At 40.1% G+C, this 22,873-nt stretch overlaps 1 protein-coding gene across 2 annotated transcripts in view; it reads right to left on the bottom strand.

Annotated features, from left to right (window-relative positions):
• PPARGC1A (PPARG coactivator 1 alpha) overlaps positions 1 to 22,510 on the bottom strand; it is a 288,946-nt gene extending 266,436 nt beyond the window's left edge. For both annotated transcript variants that reach the window (XM_069495084.1, XM_069495085.1), the window contains exon 1: positions 22,442 to 22,510. In XM_069495084.1, coding sequence (XP_069351185.1) covers positions 22,442 to 22,510 — 69 coding nt within the window. The remainder of the gene's footprint in view (positions 1 to 22,441) is intronic.
• Positions 22,511 to 22,873: the final 363 nt, after the last annotated feature.

The raw sequence follows: 22,873 nt of genomic DNA, 5'->3' as shown, positions 1-22,873 counted from the left end.
AGAACAGGACTCAGCACAGACCTGGCCTGGATTAAAGTCAAGGAAAAAGGTATGTAATGATGTTTACCTACTCATAGCTCAGCCTGACACTGATACCTCCCCCTACATATCCAACTTTCTCTCATGTCACTCACCATCCCAAATCCTCTACTTCATCATGCCACTCTCACCATGGACCCTCAAGGTACCACAGTGGTACCTCATTCTGCACCCCAGCCTTGCGCTGGACCTGGATCCACAAGTACCACCTTCTGCAACTGGACTGTAGTGAAATGAGCATGGAATTATGGTCGGCCTCACATTCCAATCTCAGCCCTGTTCCTGGACAAGGTGCTTGGTATTGACAGCAATAATTATATATGGGATTTATTGGGCATTTAATACGTTCCAATCACTTTATGTGCATTAACGCATTCAAACTTCACAAGAAAGCTATGAGGTAGGTATCATCATGATCTCCATTTTACAAAGAAAGAAACCAAAGCAAAGATAAGTTCAGGGTCTTGCATATGGTCACATGCCTAACAAAAAGGTAGTGTCCATGACATCAGGCTCCAGAGTGCATGTTCTTAGCCACTGAGCTATCCTATCTCTCTTGGGTGTCTTGTGTTCTTCAAATTCAAAGTGGATATAGTAATAATGATATTTGGTAAGAATTAAATGAGTAACTTCAATGCCTAGCACTGTTTGCATTCAAGAAATATTGATTTCCTCTGTCTCTTCCAATCCTACCCACTTCTAGAGCCTAGGTCAAATATCTATGCTATTTCATGAAGACTTTTCTAGACATTGAGCCTACATTGCCATGTTTTTTTCATTGAAGTCCCCTCCAGCTTAGCATAACATGAATAGTGGCACTGGCCATACTGTTCTGCATTGTTCTTGAACTATTTCAAGCTGTCTTGGTTTTTCCAACAACTTGTGTGTTCCTTGGGCCACTAATCAGGTCTTATCTTCCCCTGGTACCTTCCCCAGGAGCCACTATTACGTGCATAGGTTTTCAAAACAGGTTGGAAGAATAAAGAATGAGTAAATATTATAGGCATCCATATGTTGAATAAATATATGTTGGAAAGAAAATCAAGTAGTTTGTAAATTAGTTGAGAGAGGGGGAATTTGTATGTGTTTCCACCCATTTTGAAGAGTCTAAGGAAGTTAATTTTCAAGTAATATTCTAAACTTCTAGTTAAATTCTCCTTTTTGCTTAAGTACCTATTTTCTTTTAAAGCCCAAAGTCAAAAATCTCCAGGTCAACAGGGGGAAAGAGGAGCTAATTGCTCAACAAATTTGAAAGTGGGTATTCATTTTTCATTCTCTAAGGCATGATATGCCCTCCTACACTCAAGTCAATGACTCTAGCTTAGGAGAAAGCAAACATTAATAAAATGCATAAATACTCTCTACTGACAATAAATTTTAAAAATAATTGACCTTATCACATCAAAGTTTACAAGTGGCTTTAGATTCCAAGCCCTATAAACTCTAAACTAGAGGCAGGCTGCATGGCTGAGCAGAAACAGTAATGCAGCTGGAGTCCAATTTGGCTTTAAGCTATACTTCCACCACTTTCTACCTGTGTGACTTCCCTGAGTGTCCTTTTGTCATCTGCATCAGAGTTTTTATATGGAAGATACTTTCCACCTTGGAAGCATGTCATTAGTGTATGGTATTACTTCAAAATAAGGGCTAAGACCAACCAAAAGTATAAGGATTAGAAATAAAAATTATTCTAAATGCAAACGAGGGGTGTCAGTGACCCTTGAGGAATGAAGCTGTACGCTCTTCACTGGGTGCATTTCTGGGGTTTATTAGCAAAGTAGAGTTCCTTTGACATACAAAAGGAAGTTAGAACCCACAAGACACGTGGAAGGTTTTCCCACCATTGTACACCCTACAAAAACTACATCAGAATGCAGAATGCACTTAAGAACAACAAAAATCTTTAGAAGTGCCTACATCTTAGTCATGATGGCAAATATACTCAGCAACTGGGCTGTACAATGCAGTAAAGAACGCTCTTTGTTTTATCCACCGGAGTTCTTGGTAGATCAGGAAATGGGGTATTAAAGTAAAAAGATCACACACAGACCTTGCTCTGTCTTCTGTCAAGACCTCTAGTCTATCAAATACAAAGCAAAACCAGAAAGTACTTTCCAGAAACCACAAAATTAGAGAGCAAGGAAAGTGGTAGCTCATCTCTATATGTTTTCTGGGATAGAAGAATCATTTCTTAAATGATAGGTCCTAACTGTTTATTAATGGAGGCCAATGGTCGGCAAACTATAAGACATGGGTCAAGTTCAGCAGACCATCTGCTTTTGCAGTTCATGAACTAAGAATGGTTTTTATATTTTTAAATGGTTCAAACCATTTAAAATTATAAAATTTAAAAATATAAAAGGGGGATACCATTAAAAGAGGGATATTATTTAGTGACAGATGAAAATATTATGAAGTTCAAATTTCTGTGACCACGAATAAAGTTGTATTGGGCCACAGCCGGGTTCACAGGTTTACGTGTTGTCCGTAGCTGCTTTTGTGCTATGGTGGCACAGCTGAGTAATTGCAGCAAGACCTTATGGCTGGCAAGGTGAAAATATTTACTACCTGGCCCTTTACAGAATAATTTTGCCAATGCCTTGTCTAGGCCAATTATGTTTTCTTTCAGTTTGTGAAACTGACCTAACGCGACCCAGCTGCTACCAATCAAACTCTTTCTGACCTTAAGACTAGATTTCAAATGTATCAGCCTCTGTTAAAGATGGTTCCTGGAATGCCAGGACATTCTCCTGACTCTTGCCTCTAATTCACAGTCACTGTTTCCATACACCTAATACACGCATACACACGCACACGTGCACGCTCAAACACACCCCAAATTCTGATTTCTATTTCCCTAATCTTTATATTCTCAGATTTCCTCCATAACCTCTGAACCATCAACGCTCTGTTTCCTCATCTAGTGACAAACTAAAGGAACTGTCCCATATGGAAAGATATGTACTAGAACTTAATGTTAACACTGGAAAGTGCCTACTGATGATACTTTCTAATATTACAGGATTCCCTTTATCAATAATGCTTTATTTTTCCTATTCCAAATTGTATGTTTCTTTTTTCCTGCCAAATTGGGCCAATTTTATAGGTGCATTGTAATTTTCATAGGTACATCATACTTTGCACTGAAAAACACATTGCTCCTGTTGCGTTCACGTTATCTAGCATTTTCAATAGTCTAACTTTCTAGAGAAGAGGCCTAGCTTATCAAAGCACTGTTGAGACTGTGCCTGAATTGTATCAGAACAATGATCTGGCTGCTGAGAAGCAGTTTGGTAGAAGGGAAAGGGCATCAGATCCAAATTTTACCCCATAGTGTCACAAACTAACTGTTTGACTTTGGGCAACCCAGCACCTGTCTGGACTTGGGTTTCTTCATTTATGATATAACATGAGTTTAGGTCGTAAGGAGTTTTCCCCTTCTCACATTCCCTAATTCTAGGAAAATAACTTACCCGTCAATTCTAATTAGTTATTTAGCATCTTATAAAAATTTAAAATATTATACAGCACTTTGAATTAGATTTAAAGTTTAGTTTTATTATGGCCTGAAGAGTAAGAAGGAGTAATGCTATTTGCTTCTAAGAAATAGGGCTAAAGTTGACACAGATAGGCCAGGGAACTATTGTTTTTCACTACAAGTCCTTTGGAACAATTTGATTTAAAGTTATACATACATATATCATAAGCACACATTCTTATTAAATTTTTTAAATTAAAGCTAAAAGAGACTTCAGATTACTTTCAAGTCATACCTTGATTGATGAGGCTAGATATGCTATTGAACTTTACACGTGCATGTTGATTTTACACGGATTTCCCAGGGTTACTGAGGTGAGCAAGTGAGACTATATGGCCCTAAGTTCCCTCTGATGCCAGATTCTATATTTCTGCCTCCTCTCGATTTTTTTTTTTTCATTTTTCTCTCGAACAATTCTCAGTTCATGAGCAGTCTCTCCTCACTGAGAACTAGGCAGTTGGAAAGTTTCAACTTTTAAAGTTCATTTATGTTTGAGTCCTCCAAGAACAGCAACAACCAAAAAAAAAAAAAAAAAAACTGAGATTAAAATAAAAACATTTTACTTCTTAAAAAATCTCAAAAATCATTTAAAACAGATTTGCATGAGATTTATCCCTTTAAGCTAAAGTAAAGTATTAGAGTTTTTCGTTAAGGGAAACATTTCCTCAAACTGAAAGGAAACAGAGCTGTAATGGAAATGGGAATGCAGGCTTTGCAGTTGCAACCAACTAATATAACATTAGAAATCTGCATTTGTGAATTGCTCTAATTTTATGTACATATATTACTCAGCAAGAATAGTGTTTCTTTAGTTTTATAGATTTTTTTCTCTCATTTAGTTGGTGATATAATTACTTGCTCTTATAAATTTGAAAATTAGGAATTCCAATACACACTCAAAGAGAAACTTGATTCTTAATGACTTAGCCATTTCTCCAATACTTTGCCATCCCTTCAGGCCCGGTGCATCCAATGATCAAAAATTTCTGAACTACCCTTCTTGAAACACACATACAAACGTTTCCAGGCAACTTTGTGTGCACAAGCATATTTCTTATTTCTGCTTTTCCTTCTCTTGAATTCTGACCCCTTACCTTGCACCTACTCCTGTGAATCGAAACTTTCAATAGCTGAAACCAATCTCAGGTGAAAAAGGCCAATACTAATAAGCACCAACTCTGTGCAGGCTCTTTGGAGTGATGGTGAGATCATGATGTGATATCCCTATTTAATCCTTTTGGCAGCCCTATGAGGCAGCTACTGTTGCTATTACAGAGGGGAGAACACAGAAGTTAACATAAAGAAGTTACGTAAATTATCATGTTCTCACAGCTGCTAGGTGGTAGAACCAGGATTTGGACCATTTAGTGCTACTGACTAGCATTAAACCAGGCCTCTTCTCTTTGCAGGTGTTCGGGAGAACTGTCAACCAGCTGTGTGTCTCGGTGTGTGAAATGTGAGCATGTTGGGGTGCAGGGATGAAGTCAGGGGGAGAACTACGATGTCTCTGGACCAGATGGCCCCTGGTGGGTGTCTAGGTGTGTGGCTACCTATTAGTCTTCTGGATCCTTGAGTGTGGCCTTTTGACTGAATCCAACTTTTACAGAACAAATCTTTTTACCAAAAGGAGTGCAGCAGAGAAAGATGAAGCTTTCCTTGCCTCCTTTGGTGCTTAAAAAAGAACAATCTTGAAACCAGAAGGCCGCCGGTTCCCCACCCCTGGTTGAGGGACAGGGAAGCACCAGCCAGTCTGGGTGCCCAGCGTCCGCTCGCTCTCCTGCGTACAGGGTTCAATAAAAACAAATAGTCACCAGAAGGAAAAGTAGATTGCCCCAGCAAACGTGGGCAAGGCAGGATCGCAGCAGAGAGTATTTCCAGGCATTAGAAAATGACTGGAAAGAAAGAAATTAACTCCCTTCTCACAGGAGGGAATGGACATGATGGCCTTTGGGGCAGAAAGACCTGAGAAGACGCCACCTCCCACTACCTGTGTGAGCTTGGACACCCTCCAGAGAAACAATTTCTGTTTCCTCGTCTGTGAATCGGAATAATTACATCATTATACCTATAATTTTGCCATGCGAATTAAATGTAAACCGCCACACACACATCAGCACTCCATGACCTACGTTGCCTTGCCCCTGGTTCACAACATTGCTTTTTGTTTAGGCTAACTCCTTTTTTTTAACCCCAGCTTTTCTAAAGTATAATTGACAAATGAAATTGTGTAAATTAAGGGGCCCAAAGTGATGATTTGATAAGCAGAACATGTTACTTCCTTATTTATATCAATTTTCTTCATGGAAGTCATTTGCTTGACACAGTCCTTTTCCTTCTCTTCCTTCTCCTGATCTTTCTAGAGCAAAATCGGCCTTGCCCTTTCATTCCTTCACGGAATTCTCTGAAATTGTAGATAGTAGGTCCCCCCCTTGATGACTCCCCTGACTGAAAGCATTTGCCCTCTGCAGTGGGATGCAGATAATTGGGTGTTTCGGCCCTAAAGTATCTACCTGGCCAAGTGTTTCCTACATACCTAATGCTGCAGAGAGAGAGGAGTTTGGGTTTGGGGAACCACAGCATGAACAGAGTACAATAAACAGATGTTCCCACCTACCCTAAGTGGCAGAGGGGGCTTTGCCTGCCAGCAGAAAAAAGACCCCCTGATGTCCCTCACAGATTCCAGCTTTTTGCTCTGCAGATACCTAGGCGAACCCCAAGCATCTCCTTCCTTTGCTTCAAGCCTCAGAAGTCAAGTAGTAGTGCTGAGTGACAGAGAGAAACGCATCATTTCCCTAGAGAGCAAGACAACTTCTCCCCCATTCTACAGAAACCTTCAGGTTTATATGAGCCCATCTCTACCTCATAGATCAGAGAACAGGGCTTGTCATTGAATAATATGAATGTTTTGAAAATACCCTGTATCAAAAGTGGAGTGTTTCTTTAAAAACAAGGAAGTCGCCACATGGGTTATACATAGTATACTAAGCAATCTAGTGGTCCATCCTGCCTCCTTGTGAAAACAGAGGTGGTGGTGATGTCCATCAGGGTCATCTTGACAAAGGGAAAGGGTCAAGCCCATACATCTCAATTTTGCTTAGCAACTTCTCAGAACTATCACCCATGAAAGTTTCAAATAATTCTCCAACCTATTTTGGTACTCAGAGGTGTCGCATGGGGAAGTATCCTGTGGATACCTGGAAGAAATAACAAACCTTGTAATACGTTGCGACTGCTAGCTCTATCCCAGCTGTTAAATACGACCACCAGAGTGAGGGCTGGGCTCTGGCCCATGCCAGTGGCTGGTGACAGCATGAAATCTGAAACCAGTTCCATACCACCGTGACCAGTATCTCTGCATATCTTCATGTTCCTCTCATAGTTTTATGTCATAGTTCCCAAAACAGCATATCACGTAATTTTAACACTACAAATATGTTCACAGGCATGTATCTGTAGTGATGTCCTGGGATCAACTGCCTTTGTCTCCTACCTGCCAGCTATGCGTCCTGTGCTACAATCATTAACACGCCTTAAGCTCTTCTATGAGCCAGGCATTGTGTTCATCCCTTTACATTCATTATCTTTTTAATCCTATGATTTGCCTACCATTTTTAGTTCCATTTTACAGATGAGAAAAACAAAGCTTGGGATAGTGAAGTAGCTTGCCCAAGATCAGACAGCTAACCCGCGGAGGAGAGTCAGCCCTCAAACCCAGACTCAGAATAACAGCAATGCTAGCCCCCTCCAATCACAATTTGCATATACATTCTGCCTATTCTTAAAAAATATCCTTAACAGCATATTTTCTGCCTCTTAGAATGAAAGTCACATGGAACACAATAAAAATTGATGGTTACCTATTTTAACCTAAATACAAGTTTATTTAGAGGAGAACTTCTATTGAGTCATCCCACTTGGAGGTTTGGGAAGAGCTAGAGCAAGGCAGAGGATATATTTGGACCAACCTCTCTGCCATACCTCAGTACCAAGCCTGGGAAAGCCAGACAGCTAGGTTCTAGTTCTGGCTCTTCCACCGGGGCTTGCCATGAAACTTTGAAAAAATGATTCAACCTTGGTCTCATTTCCTTATTTTCAAATTATAATAGCCCATCTCACCAGGTTGTTGCATCAAACATTATCTATTGACTTTTGAATACAGAAGATGAGGATTAAGTCTTACAGACCCTCACTCACACATGTATTTCCTCTCTCCTTATCTTCCCAATATAGTTACTTCATAGTTTTTTTTTGTTAAATGAATATTCAATATTTATGTTATTATAACTAAATTTTGTTCACTGCTGAACTATATAATGTGTCATAATTAAACTTTCTTCCTAACATACTTTTTTGTTTTCCCTGGAGTTAATAATTGTCTTATTTCTTATTTCCTTTTATTTATTTACTTTTGACCTAATGCAAAACTCTGCAAGAACTGAAAAGTTTCTCTCAATATGTGCAAGCACATCAGACAACCGAACAGTTCCATTTTCCCCCCTGGAAGACATCTCCCCCAGGAGTGCTTAATCCTCGGGCTCTGATCTAGAACTGGCTTCTCCCAGGCATTCTGCACAGCTGACATTCTAGAGCTTCCTTCTGCCATCATCCTAGGAATATCTGTGTCCTCTCCTTCGGTTTGGACTTAGTTCCCACCTCCCTAAATCTTCCTCTTTCCTGATTTACTGTCTTGTTTTTAAAGCATACACCCTTTAGTAGCTTTCTGAGAAATGTGCAAAGAACTTGCATACCTGAAAACACTTTATTCTATCCCAAAATTTGATCAACTTTATCTTCATTACCTTATTTAATTTGATGAGATTTCTAGCTTCAAGTAAAGGTTTTCCAATGTGATCCTCAATCGTTTGCATGGGACCTAGTAGGGTTTTTTTTTTTTTCCTTCTCGAAATCTTTTAGTATGTTCTCTCTATTCCAAATGTTCTGAAATTTTTCAATGATATGTCTAGGGCTATGTGTGCGTGTGTGTGTGTGTGTGTGTGTGTGTGTGTGTGTTGCATTCATTATGCTGACATTGAATGGTACCTTAGAACACCTTCTAAGATACCTTATGTAGTAATTTGCAAACCCATGTCTCTTGGTTCAAGGGAATTTTCTTGTATTATTTCTTTAATGGTTCTCTTTCCCCTTTTTTATCTCATATCTCTTTCAGAAACTCCTATGATTTGGGAGTTGAACTTCCTAGGCTGATCCTCATATTTTCTTTTTTTCTTTTTGTCATTCCTATTTTTCTCAGAGATTTTTTTTTTCAACTCTTCCATTAATTTTAATTTCTGCTTTCATATTTTTTAATTTCTAAGAGTTTATTCTGGTTTTCTGAATATTGCTTGCCATGAGGGCTTGTTCTTACATCATAGGTGCAACATACTGCCTTACCTCTCAAAATACATTAGAAATGCCTTTATGTTTTCCCCTGCCCTGCATTGCCTCAGTTTCCTCCAATTATTTTTGTTTCTGTTTTGGTGTCTCGCTTCCTCATTAGAGGCCTTCCAGGAATGTCTGGTCATTTGCTCTGTTTAAGAGCAGAACATCCAAGGCTGACTAGAAGTTCCAGGAGCATGGTAGGGGGTCACAAGTGGTGAGTTTTACTGCAGTGTGCCGTGGAACACAGTTGGCCTTTTCATCAGAGGCATTTTTTAGACTGTTCAGTTTCCCCAGAAAGGAATCCTTTGCTCTCCCCTCTGGCAAGGTATAAGACAAGCTGCCAGCACTTTGGAAGAGAAGAAAGAAACTGATTCTCAGTGTTCAGTATGCAAAATTTCACTTGAAACCTCATTTTCATTATTCCATATTCCCTGTCCTTCTACTATGCCTGACTGTCCCCTAGTCTCTGGCTCTACTTCATTAGAATACAAATTGTTTTATGTCTTGGCCCAGTGGGAGAAGGGATCTATTTGCTCCTTCTGTAGACCTGTTCACTTATTTTCCACCCTGACCCACACCTCACCTTCTAAGATACCTGTTACCTCCAATTCCTGAGCATTTCCAGAATTTGGCAGAGCAAAACAGCCTGCTTTCTGTTGATTCTGTCCCCAGCAAGCTTAAATTTCACTATTATTTTAATGCTGTGCCAAGTCAGTTACCATTTGTTTATTCTCCTTTGAGCTTTCAAAATGTAGTTGGCACTTCTTCACCGATGTCATCTCCTCTTTCATTCTCTTTGCCCTTTGAGGTTTGAACCTCTTTTATGTCTTTGCTGTCTTTTTGTAGGATTTCAGGTGCCAAGTATAGTTTCTACTCTTTGCACTTAAGAGTACATCAAAAACATTCCCCCCATACTAAATATTGAAAACATCATTTTTGATGGTTGTCTCACAGTATATCTATCCATTAACTTATGACTGGAAATTTAGAATGAATCAAATTTTATTATTATAAATAACATGAAAATAATCATCCTTTTATATGAAGTTTTTATCTCTAATAATTTCCGTAAGATCTATTTCTAGAATAATTTCAAATCAAGTTTTTTAAAAATTTTTGAGCTATTGATACATATCTAATTGTTTTCCAAAAAGGATCATAAATCACTCCTCTTCCTCCAAGGAGAGGCAACAGCTACGTGGGATTGATCCCATCACCACCAACATCATTGTGTCTCAAAATCTTTATCAGCTGTGCCCCATTATTGTTTTAATTTGCATTTCTCTACTGATAAATGTGACTACAACTTTTTTCATATATTTATTGGTAACATACATCTTCTGTTAATTGCTTATGGACCAAACTCATTTTTTTTTCCTAGTGGAATGTTAGGTTGTTTCTTATTTGTTCAAGCTCTTCATTTGTTAAAGATATCAAACCTTTCCAGCTAGATTTGTCAAAAATATTTTTTCCATCTTATTTATTGAGGGTTTTTTTGTTTATTTATTACATTTCTGGTATAGAGAATTTTTACATGTTTACATAGTCAAAATTATCCCTTTTTTTCTTGATGCTCAGAAGCCTTTTCATCCCATGATCAGGTAAATGTTACCCTATATTTTCTCCTTTTAAAAACATGTTTTAAATTTTTTACATTTCTCTTTTCCTTCAGAATTTAACGTGTATTATTTTCTCCCAATCAGTTAACCACGTGACTCAACACCTTTGATTATATAATTGTTAATTCCTCAACTAATGCGTAATGTAATTTCAACCACATTTTAAACTCTTATTTTTAATAGAGTCTGTTTCTGAGCTCATCCAACCCCATTTGTCTTCTGATTCTTACTCCAGAACAGCCTGTTTTAATTACCATTAACTTTACAGTACTTTGCAGTACCTACCAGAGAAAAGCCTGCTGTACTGGTCTTCTTTTTATAACTTTTTTCTTAGTGCTCTCATTCTATTTATTATTCAAGATGACCTTTAGAATGCTTGGTCAATTTTCCAGAAAACAACAGAGGCAACATGATTTTGATTAGAATTGCATTAAATATGTACACACATTTGAGAAGAATCAAAGTGCTGACAGTGTTCATTCCCCCTTTCTAGGAAGATGACACCTGTATCCATGTATCCAAATCTTCCATCTCCTCTTAAAATTGTATTGTTTTCTTCATACAGAGTCTATGTAATTAATAAGTTTATTCCTAGGTATTTTATGTTGGGGCTATTTTAAGTAAGTTTTATCTTCATATTTTCTAAACGGTTATCTCATCTATACCAGAAAGTTATTAATTTTTGTATATTTATTTTATATTGGATCAGCTAACTCAAATATTACCATTTCCAATAAGTTTTTACTTTTTCTAAGTATTTTTGCTTTACTATGTAAATAATAACTTTATCTGATAATATAATTTTTGTCTCCTCTTTTGTGTATCTTACTTTGCACCAGATATTAGTAGGTTGGTGTGACTGGACTTGTGGGCGACATTGTCATGATGCTGGCTTTAATGGAAACACTTTCACAAGAATAATAATGATAATAATTACTAACTTTCACTCAGTACTTTCTGTATGCTAGTCACTTTGCCAAGGGATTTAGAAATATTATTTGTTTTCATCCTCAATCATTCCAGGAGAAAGTTACTACTGCAATCCATTTTAAAGACAATGAAACTGAGGCTTTAAATTAAAGATATATCCAAGGTTGTCCAACTAGTCAAAAGCAAAGCAGGATTCAACACCACATCGGTTTGACTCCTGAGCTCATGCTTGTAAATAATATATTATATTTTAGTATTTCAAATAAGTGTGAGTGGCTAATATGAGTTTTTAAGAATGACTTTGAGGTTTTTTTGTGTTTTATTTCTTTTGGGTTTTTCGTTCATTTGATTGAATATCTGAGTTGAGCACGTAGGTGGGAGAGACGAGAGCAGGTTGATTCTAGGCAGACAGAACACATACACGAAGAGTGCATTAATGACAAAAGAAAAGCAACAGATGATGCTTTGTCATAGTTCCTCAAGTTATGTGTGAAGACTAAGATCAATTGCTAAGGAAAAGAATATATTTCAAAGGCTCAAAAAATAATGCCCTTAAGAGTTTTAATATTATTCCCGCACAAATAAGGACTATATCATGTAACCCCGTGACTATTTCAGTTTGCAAAAATTTCACAGAGAAACAGTTTGGTCTCATTAATTTGGAACATTGATTTGATGAATAGTTAAGCAAAATGTGGACTTAAGGTGATTTGTGCTATTTAAGTCACATCTTAGCAAGAAGCTGGATTGGGGAAGATGGTGTACCTCCTTTTCCAACGTGAAGAAAAGAAATCAAGCAATGCTGAAAATAAAATCTTTTGGAGTGTTACGTAAAATTACGTATTTCTGCAGCATATCCCAGGATTACTGACTGTGTAGTAGCCCTGCTGGCCTCTCACCGCTGCGAGAAGCCTGTTATGATCGGCACAGAGAACATGAACATCTTGCTTTTTCACCAGACAATTTCATTGCTGGAGTTGGTAGGAGAAGCTCTTCCTTAGAAGTCATTACATAAAAGTTTTTAGATTTAAATGACACACTCTTAAGGAAGGGATAATTGATTGGGGCTAATTAAGCATTCATTTAAGAACACAATTTTTTCACAAGCTTTAGGAAAACTTACTCTTGATCAGGGAACAGAGAGGCAACTTGATCTAAGCAAACAAGCACAGGATTGCACTTCAGACCCAGGTCTTAGTCCTGGCCCTTCTGGGCAAGGCTCGTAACCTATCAGCAGTGGGTCTATACTTTTGACCATTGGTAGTAATAATAACATTGCTGCCATTTCCTTTGCATGGCTTCTGTGACACTGAAAAAGAGGTATAAATGGAAAAGTGTCTTTGAAAACTGAAATACACTTGACGTGTGTAAGGAAAGATCCAACGGCTTCCAGGACACTCTCCCTAAAGAGTAGTCATATTTATTGCTCATCCGAACTCCTCTGAAAAAGACAAACCGTCATCAACAGTAATGGAGCTCTGCGGAGAGCCGGCCCGTTTCCATTTCAGCCCAAAGCCCTTGAGGCAGCAAAGTTTCAATCCAGGAACTGCCACCACCACCCCCAGTCTCTCGAGTAAATTTGTCTGTTTCCCCCATATGTGTGGTGAGCATTTAAACAGATCACATTCTCCTATCTGGAACTGATAATCAAAATTCAAGGCTAAAGGAGAAATGACCTATTTTACATGGACATTATGACAGGCTTTGGAGAGCGATGCCACGTGATCCTAGGACGATTTGGTAACTCAAGCTTTGGGTCACCACATGCCTCCTTCTTTCCCTCAGTCCCTTCAGCCAGTCATTTCTTTATACACTGCACAGTGGCTCTGTGTATTGGGGACTGAGCTTAAATTGAGCTTGAGACAGGGGCCATGGAATGATTGAGTAGTGAATTAGATAGAAAATTGCGGCTTTTGCGCCCTAAGTGAGAGAATTGCTGCATTCAACCAGCTGCTACGACTTGAGTATTTCTCACTTCTTTTGACATTTTTTCAATGGGGGAACTTGATGTAAAACATATTTGTCTCTTTAGATACTCAAGAGCTGCTTTCTGCCCTCAACCTTCTTTTAAAATCTGTCCTCCACCTCTTGAATGTTCCTTAGCCATCGTCAGCATAAATTGTGACCTATGTAAGTCAATGCTTAAGGAAGAGTTGGAGAAGGGAAGAGGGTAAGTCTTATAAACGCACTCAAGGTTCGCCGGGCCCCAGTCAGAACAATCAGCCATAAATATGGCACACAGGAGTACAGGAAGCTGATCGTAAAATGCAAAGATACAAGGAGAATTAATTTATTACATAGGCTGTTTGGCTTTTACATGAAACTCTTCCCTTCCCAAGAGGTACTTGAAATTGAGTCAAATTTGAAAACTGTAAACTCACTGGATTTGTTTATTTGCATTTGTTCATTCATGCATGAGCACAACTACTTGTTCTAGAACAGGCAGATGAGGTCATTGGTTATATATGGCAAACCTGATTACAACACACATGAGTTAAGCCTGCTGTGTGCCTGGAACTGTGCTAGCCCCTGACAGAAATAGGCGAACGAATAAGATTCAGGTTCTGGCCTACCAGGGATTGACCCATAGCTCTGATTCCAGACAGAGTAAGAAAACTACTAGAAGAGAAACATCAAATGGTTGGAAGCATCCCTGACTGAGCTACAACCCTTCACATAAAGCCCACGAGCACGGGTTAGGTTGAAGCAAAGGCAAACACCTCAGCAAGGCCTCCATGTCCCCTCACGATCTAACGCCTGCTAAGTGGAAGGACCCCTCCCCACTGCTGGTCACATCCCACAACGCAACTGGCCATCATTCTTCAAACAGGCCACACATTTGCTCTCCTAGGTCTCCTGTTCACAAGGCTCCCTCTGCCTAGAATGCCCTCTGCTGCCTTCACCAACCTAGAAAGCCCTTACTCTTTCCCCTAAGGCCCAACTCAGAGTGAAAATGCACAATGATATGTCATTCCGAAGCCTTTCCCAGCCTTATGAGTCAATGATATGCAAATCAACGAAATACATCAGACAGTTTGCCTTCCTTGAACCATGAAGCCATTCCTGACACCACGAGGCATAATTTCTCTTGGGCCTTTGCACTTCCATCCCACATGTTTCTGCTGCTAGAGCACTTAACATACTGCATTGCCATTAGTCATTTATTAGTCACTTACTAGCTTATCCTTCCAAGTAGAATGGGTACAACTCAAGGGCAAGGTCTTCATCTTATTTCATTTTTACCCTATTTAACAATCAGTTCCATGGCCGTAACTATATGCCAAGCACGGTGCCAAGTGCATTCCATGTATTTATTCATTTACTCCCCACAATAACCCATGAGATAGAAACTATCATTATCCTCCTTTGCCCGTGAGGGAATTGAGACTTAGAGAGTTTAAGTAACATGCTCACAGTCATACAGCTGGTGAGTAGCGATGTATCATGTGAACCAGGCTCTTCCCTGCTCCATTACGCTGTCTTTGACGTGTTTTCATACCCTCAAGGCTTGGCTCAGAGGTCTAGTATGTAAAATGTGGAGCTCAATAAATGTGTATTAGCTGATTAATGAATGAGCAGATGAGCAGTATGGGTTAGTCCTGGCTAGATCCTCCTGAAAAGTTCTAATCTATAGAAGTTAAGAGTAATGAGCAGATTTGGAGAAGGTTCAGAGAAACCCAAGAAGATGGAAATGAAGAATTATACCTAAGGATTTAGGTTGCTTAGCCTTGAGAAGCAAAAGCTGAAGCCTGGTTTCATAAGGATCTTCAAGGCCAGGAAGGCTGATTCCTGAGGACAGTGACTGAGCTGTTTTTCTCCACCTCCAGGGAGGATGCAGGAGCAGAACTGTGCCTAAGCTGCAATGAGCAGAGTTTAAATCCGCTACAAAGAAGAATTTCCTTAGCCTAAAAATTGTTTGTTAGACCTAGGAATGAGTTATGGAGAAAGGCTATATTAGGTTATCCATCTTCAGCCTTTTGGACTTGCTTCTGCTCAGAGTAAGGAGCATGTAGGATGAAAACAAACAATCCTAACGTCTCTCCCAGGCTTATGAATCTATGATATTCAAATCTAAAAAAATACATCAAATACTTCATTTTCTTTGATCCCATAAATGAACAAATGATCCCATAAATGAACAAATGATCCCATAAATGAACAAATGATCCCATAAATAAATAAATGAATGCATGTGTCCCACATTTAAAAAGCAACAACAAAAAATTGCAACCGGTAATAAAAAGGGGTCTTCTCAGCACATACTGTTGTGCCAGAAATGTAACAATAGAGGAAAAACAGAACTTGTTTTCTGATGAATCTAAACTCCTGTAGCTTCTCCATTCAATCTATGTCTTGTGGGTCCATCCTACTCTTGACATAAAGTTAGAAAAGGTCGATCCACATCCTCAGGTGCTGATTTTGACCCATCATCACCATTTATTCACTTGAAGCATATTTCTCTAGACATACAGTAAATTCAAAATCTAAATCACTATTCCATTGATGCCCAATGTAAAGTGTTTCAAACAGTAAGAAACAAATCCTCTCCTGAGAGCAGGAAGCACCACCAAACTTATTTATTTTTCTTCTTATATGAAAACTGAAACGGGAAATAGTAATGGAATTGGCAGAGAAGGTAGAGGGTACACGAATCTATTTTTACATCTGGTATTATTTCAAAAATACTATTCTGCTTTATTTTCAGTTAATAAAAATAAAATCTTACACTTGTAGAATGCTTTACAGTTGCAGTCCCCAGCCTCCAGGCCATGGACCGGTACCAGTGCGTGGCCTGTTCGGAACCAGGCCGCACAGCAGGAGGTGAGTGGCGAGCGAGGGAAGCCTCATCTGTATTTACAGCCACTCTCTATTCTCTCATCACCGCATAAGCTCCGCCTCGCCTCAGATCAGCAGCGGCATTAGATTCTCATAGGAGCGCGACCCCTACTGTAAACTATGCATGCGAGGGATCTAAGTTGTATGCTTCTTATGAGAATCTAATGCCTGATGATCTGAGGTGGAGCTGAGGCAGTGATGCTAGCGCTGGGAAGTTGCTACAAATACAGATCATTAGCAGAGAGGTTTGACTGCACAATAAATGTAACGCATTTGAATCATCCCGAAACCATCCCCTACACCGGTGTGTGGAAAAACTGTCTTCCATGAAACCGGTCTCTGGTGCCAAAAAGGTTGGGGACCACTGAGTATGCAAAGTGCTTTCAAACACATTATTTCACTGAATCTGTACCTTGGAGGTTAGTATTTTCCTTCCCATCTTGCAGAGGAGGAAATAGCTCAGAGAGGTAAGGGACTTGCCTGAGCTCACACATCTAGGATGGGTAGACCTCCAGCCAGGCCCTCTCCCTTACAGGTTGACCATTTCTAGGACACCTGACCTGGACACAGACCTGCTGGGCACCGGGCCAGCCTCACTAGCAGCCTCCTTTACCATTTTCTGCCTCTATTGGGAGCTGTGGAGCTGGTCTACTCGGCCACAAGAAACTCAGCTGGTCCAATAATTTTGGGAGACCTGGTATAAAAGACACTACTCTATCTGTCCTGGGTGGAGAATAGTCACGATCAGTGAGAGCCTGCATTCTGACTTAGGCTTTCCCCGCTTGTGAAGTTCTCCTCCTCCTAAAAGGCCTGCCTCAAATGCCATCTACTCTATGAAACTGTCCCTGCCCTCCTTCCTCCAAGTAGATGGACATAATCCTATAAACTCCAGGTCTGGGCTGCTTGGGTCTCAGTCCCACATGCTAGTTAAGTGACCTTGCCCTCCTTAAACCATCTCATCTACAAAATGGGGATGCCACTAGGATGCCCCTCATTCAGAGATGGCAAGGATTCAATGATAAGAAAAGTATTTCCAACAGCTCTTCACACAGAGTAAGCTCTTGGTCAACCTTAACTACTCCTGATGTTATCACCCTCTCATACACTGGGGTTCTGTTATCCCCCCAGTATAAAATGATATATATAACTCATATTTATTATAATTCTTCGCCACTATTTTGTTAGTTATCATCCACCACATCATGAGCCCAGAGACTATGTTGTCCTCCAGTAATCTCTTTTCAGATGGTGGCACCTAAAGCCACATGTAGCCACCTGTAGCCACTGCAGTTGAAGCTCTTTGGTCTCACTATGAAGAACCTCTCTCCTGTCTACCTCTTTGGACCCCTCTCCCACGCTCCTGCCTCACCCTTGGTGGCCGGTACCACAAGACAACTGGCTGCTTCCTTAACACACACTCTTGCATCACTCTCTTTCCTATCTCTGACATGTTCTTGCTCCTGGCCTGGAACAATCTTCCCAGTTCTTTGTCTGGCTTAACTCCTTTACTTGGTTTAAAAAACAGCTCTGGTATGACCTCCTCCATGAAATCCCCAAGACAGAATGAAGGCTGCTCCTCAGTGCTCCCATGATATGTGTGGCATTTTGTGGTTGTCCCATAAATATAATCACCTCCTGTGCTCTCCCACCATGACCTCGAGTTCTAGGACAATATCTCCAGTCACTTTGTCATCTACTTAAGTCTAGATGTACTTTGCACATACTAGGTACTCAAAGAAACATCAAATGGCTGATCTCATGAAATAGAAAATAGATAGATAATGGCCAGCACATGTAGTGCATACTATGGGTCACTAAATAGTACTTATTGGAGTGTTCTGCTAAACACTTTCCATAAATTAATTCGTTTAATCCCCACAACAATCCTGTAAGATAGCTACTGTAATTATCCCCATTTTGTAGGTGAGAAAACTGAAGCACAGAAAGGTTTAAAAATTATACCAATGTTATACAGTTAGTAATTGAGGACACCAAGGTTAGAACCAGAAGTCTGGCTCTAGATCCCACATTCCTCACTCATGTGCTATGTTAGCTATTCAGAGAGGGGTATCGTAATGAGTAACGATACCTAAACAGACACAGATAATATGCTCTTGTTCCAATTTTACACATGAGAACATTGAGGCATAGGAAGGGAGTTTATGGAAAAGCAGTGCAGGGAAGAGGTAGAAAACTGAATTTGGGAGATTATAATCCCTGATCCTGGGCTGGGCATGGTGGCTCATGCCTGTAATCCCAGAATTTTGGGAGGCCAAGGCAGTAGGATCACTTGCGGCCAGGAGTTGGAGACCAGCCTGGGCAACACAGTAAGACCCCATCTCTACAAAAAATTGAAAAAATAAAAAAAAAAAAAACCTGGGTGTGGTGCCATGCACCTGTAATTGCAGCTACTTGGGAGGCTGAGAAGGAAAGATCGCTTGAGCTCAGGAATTTGAGCTATGATGGTGCCACTGCACTGCAGCCTGGGCAACAGAGTGAGACCTTGTCTCTAAAATAATAATAATCCCTGCTCCTCACTAGCCTGCGTTGGAACTTGAGGCAGTCACTTACTCTCCCTCTTCAAGTGTAAAATCAGGGCCTCGGGGCTAGGTCATGTCTCTGCTCCCTTCCAGATCAAATATGCGATTCCATTCAGTTCGGCAAACATTCGCACAGGGTTTATTGTGTGCCAGGCTCCATGATGCACCTTTGCCCTTGAGGAATTCGTCTTCTTGTGGAGAGACGGGCACAGATAGACAATATTGATAGACCAGTTCAAAATGGCCACGCTGCAGTGACATGGGTTATTTTAAAGGAAACCACTCCAAGATAAAACATTATCCAGAAATGAGTCCTTGGCCCCTCCATAATGTCTTCCACTCAACAATTGGCCAGAGCAATGACACATCATCAAGTCTCCGCCCCGTCTTTCCTCCAAGGCCTCCCCCATGCCTCATCACCTCAGTGTACAGGTGAAGAAGCCAGACATCAGGTTAAGTTTGCCAGAGGTCACACGGCTACCTGGTGGCACAAGCCACTGCCACCTCTGTTCCTGAGCTTCTCCCAGAGCTGAAGGGGGCTATGGAAGACAGGACCATTAACTGTGACACAGCTGCTGTGGGTTTTCCAGTATGGGTTATATGCTTAAATGAATTTTCAGATTTACAGTTGACTCTAGAAATTGCATCTAGTTCATTTCCAGCTCCATGGGTAAGCTGGTTCACTTAAGGCAAACAGCATCCAATTAAAATACATTCTGAATAAGTGAGCAAGGCATTTTGCTCAACTCTTCATTTATTAAAAATAAAAAACCTATTAGGGGGACTTTTCAGTGACCAACCCATCACATCATTGTGAAGAGTTAAAATATGTATGATCAAATGTAATTTGAAAATATACTCTGAGATACAGCCTTGTATAAGACTATAGGCTTCAGGGTCCACATCTGTTTTCAACATCCCACTAGCTGTGTGACCTTGGACATGTTCCTTAACACCATGGAGCCTCAGTTTCCCAATCTGTATAATAGAAATAAATAATATCTCTCTGTCAGAGTACTTGTAAGAATTACAAGTTTCGTTTAGTGCCTGGTATAGGGTAAGAGTTAAAAAAGTAAACTACTAAAAAACATTTTATTAAAGTCTTAATGATTCAGAGATTGATTATTCCATTAGAAGATCATCATGCTTTTTCCCTTTCCTCCTCTTGCTTCCTGCCTGCCCACATCACAGCTGCTTGCAAGCTATTATTCCAGGAGATTAAAAAATGAGATAAAATTCAATTCAGATGGCACAGCATCAGAAGCAGGAAAAGGACAGGCACTGGAGTCAACCAGGCCTAACTTGAACTCCGGATGGCTTTGGGTGGTTATATAACCGCCCTGAGCCTTTATTTTTTTCATCTGGAAACTGGAGGTAATTATATCTACCTATCAGGCTTCTTATGAGGATTACAGTGTGTGTATGTGTGTTTGTTCACACACACACACACACACACACCCCTAGTACTGTTATTGGTAAACAGTAGGTGGGTAGGAAAGTATTGGATCAGTTCCAGATAGAAATGTCGTACTTGGCTAAGCTAAAGCTTCAGCATCCATTATAATTTATTTTGAAATGCTTTTGACTTCCCTCATCTCCATGACTAACATGGATGGCTAGAAGAACTCACTCTCAACACAAAGGTCTTGCATCTCGTGCCATGAGGTTTAGTTTCGTCTCTTGGGGACAACCTGAATGTCAGCCAAGGTGGGGTAACTCCATGCATGTGGGGACCCAGCATGGCAATACAAATGAATGGAGATTGAGGGCAGCAGGCAGACCTCCTGGGCATTCCGGAAATGGGTCAGAAGAAGATGAAGCCATAGCTGACTATGACATCCTTTCCACCCACTGCCTTGCAGTACCAAGAGTCAGGGAAACCAAATCAGAGACTAGGATGGCCTTTTTCTAACCACCACCTCCACCAGCTGTAAGGGAGCGCGTTGGCTATCACGATGGAAATGACAGGGCTTGACCAGCTGTACAGGATCACATCTTTGGCGGCAAGTAGTAGAACATTTTCATTATCAGCCTTTGGGAAATTAATAAGCTGAAGGTTCATGGGATGCTGACAGTGATATGACACGTGCATTTTTACATAAACATTTGGACTTCATGTTTCTAGTTTAAATATTTTATCCACAGAGATGTCTGAGTCATCTCCTCACATCCTTCCTCCTTTCACTTTCCTTTGAAATGCAGACTATATATAAGATGCCAACTTCCTAAAGAAAAACATATAAACAAAAGAAAAAATTCCAAAAGTCACATTAACATACCATAAAATATCTGAATATCCGTTTGGACTCTTGGAATCCCCACGTGTCATCTTAAAGCAGCACGCAGAGATTAACTTTGCATTCCTTCCTACTTCCTAAATAATGCCCCCACTCAAAGTGGAAGGACTCTAACTTCATGACAGGCTAGAGGATGTTTTTACCGAAGCTCCCCACTTGACATCACATTGCATAGAACAGAACACACTTGTCAATACCAGCATTACATTTCGCTAAAATGTGTATTGCAGGGGGAAGAAGAAATCTTATGAAAAGTCTCCTCTTTTTATAAAAAGGGACAATTATTTTAAAAATTGATGTTAAAAAACAACTCTTTCTGAATCACCCGTTTTATATGAAACTTTCTGCTATAGACAAAATGTAAAATCAGAGTTTCACTTTATCCAACACCAGCCACAAGAAATGTTTCATACACAGAAGTGTTCTTTTTTCCACAAGGCAGCAGCATTATTGAAAAAAAGAAAGAAAGAAAAAAGCTCTGGCATCGCTCTTCAATATTGTTGTCTAATTAAACGGCAATGGAGTGGATGCGTAAAAATATGCATTAGAGGTGTGTAATGCGTAATGCGAGGAAGAGTAATCAAAGCCATTCAACAGGATTTAGGAAGGGATTTCAGTTGGCAGCTTACGAGACAGGAGCATATAATTTTGCTAATTTGAAATAGGTATTGTAACATATAAACATTACTGCTTTGCATATTTTAATGAAAACCGCCTCTACACCAAAATGAATCCGTTAGCTTGAACTCTCTGCATACCACAGAGCTTCTACCTATTATGAGTTCAGCATAAATAAGGAAGGCACGCAAGCTGCATTAAAAGAATGGTCACCTCATTAAAATAGGTTAAAACCGAGCCCCTATTCCAAGCTACTATAACACCATAAAGTAAGTCTGATGACAGGTGTTGTATTAAATTTTTATATTGCAATGAACTTGTACTCACACAAACCAAATCTGCCTGTTTCCTTTGATATACATCTGCAACTTGTTAATTCAAGGGCCTTTATTAAGAAAGTATAAATTTAGCAACATCCATAGATTTGTAAAACCCCATTAGCTTGCTTGAGAATCTAGAGTAAATTCATTTAGAGTCTTATTTGCATGGTTTACAAAGACATGGAAACTAATGATGACTTTTCCCAAAAGGATGTGCCTGCAGATAATACAGTTCTGCAAATTGACATATGTGTATTACCTAGACTTGGAGCTAAAAGCATTGAGAGAGCTTTGGGTCCCGTGTGGAGCTGAGGACATCACTTACCTGCCAGCCCGCTTCTCGCTGAAGTACTTTTTTCCAGTCTTCTTCCAGCCTGGGGGAGGTCTCATCCATTGCTGATGCTGCTTGCACAAACTGGATTCGCCAGTGGCTGTTACTCTCTTTCCTTGCAAGCCTTTACCAAAGCAGCAGCGAGGGCAGTTCAAGGGCAGACTGTCATGGAGAAAATGCCATGCCAGAGGATGAGGGATCGGGCAGGAAGAACCCACCAGGGAAAACATTTGGAATATATGGGGCTACCCCGATGGCTGCCAACTGGCCAGGCTGAAGGCCAGCTCAGCCATTGAGCATCCAGATATTAGGAACAGCCAAGCGCCAGGGCCAGTGGACAATGGGTCATTCTTATGCTTCTGGTGTAAAGGTCAGAGGAGGGCTGTGTGAAGGCATGCTCTATGCTCTAGAAATTCGCATTTCTAT

The sequence above is a fragment of the Eulemur rufifrons genome, chromosome 19 (assembly GCF_041146395.1).
Source record: "Eulemur rufifrons isolate Redbay chromosome 19, OSU_ERuf_1, whole genome shotgun sequence".
Taxonomy (NCBI): Eukaryota; Metazoa; Chordata; class Mammalia; order Primates; family Lemuridae; genus Eulemur; species Eulemur rufifrons.
This window is presented reverse-complemented; position numbering and strand designations above follow the sequence as displayed.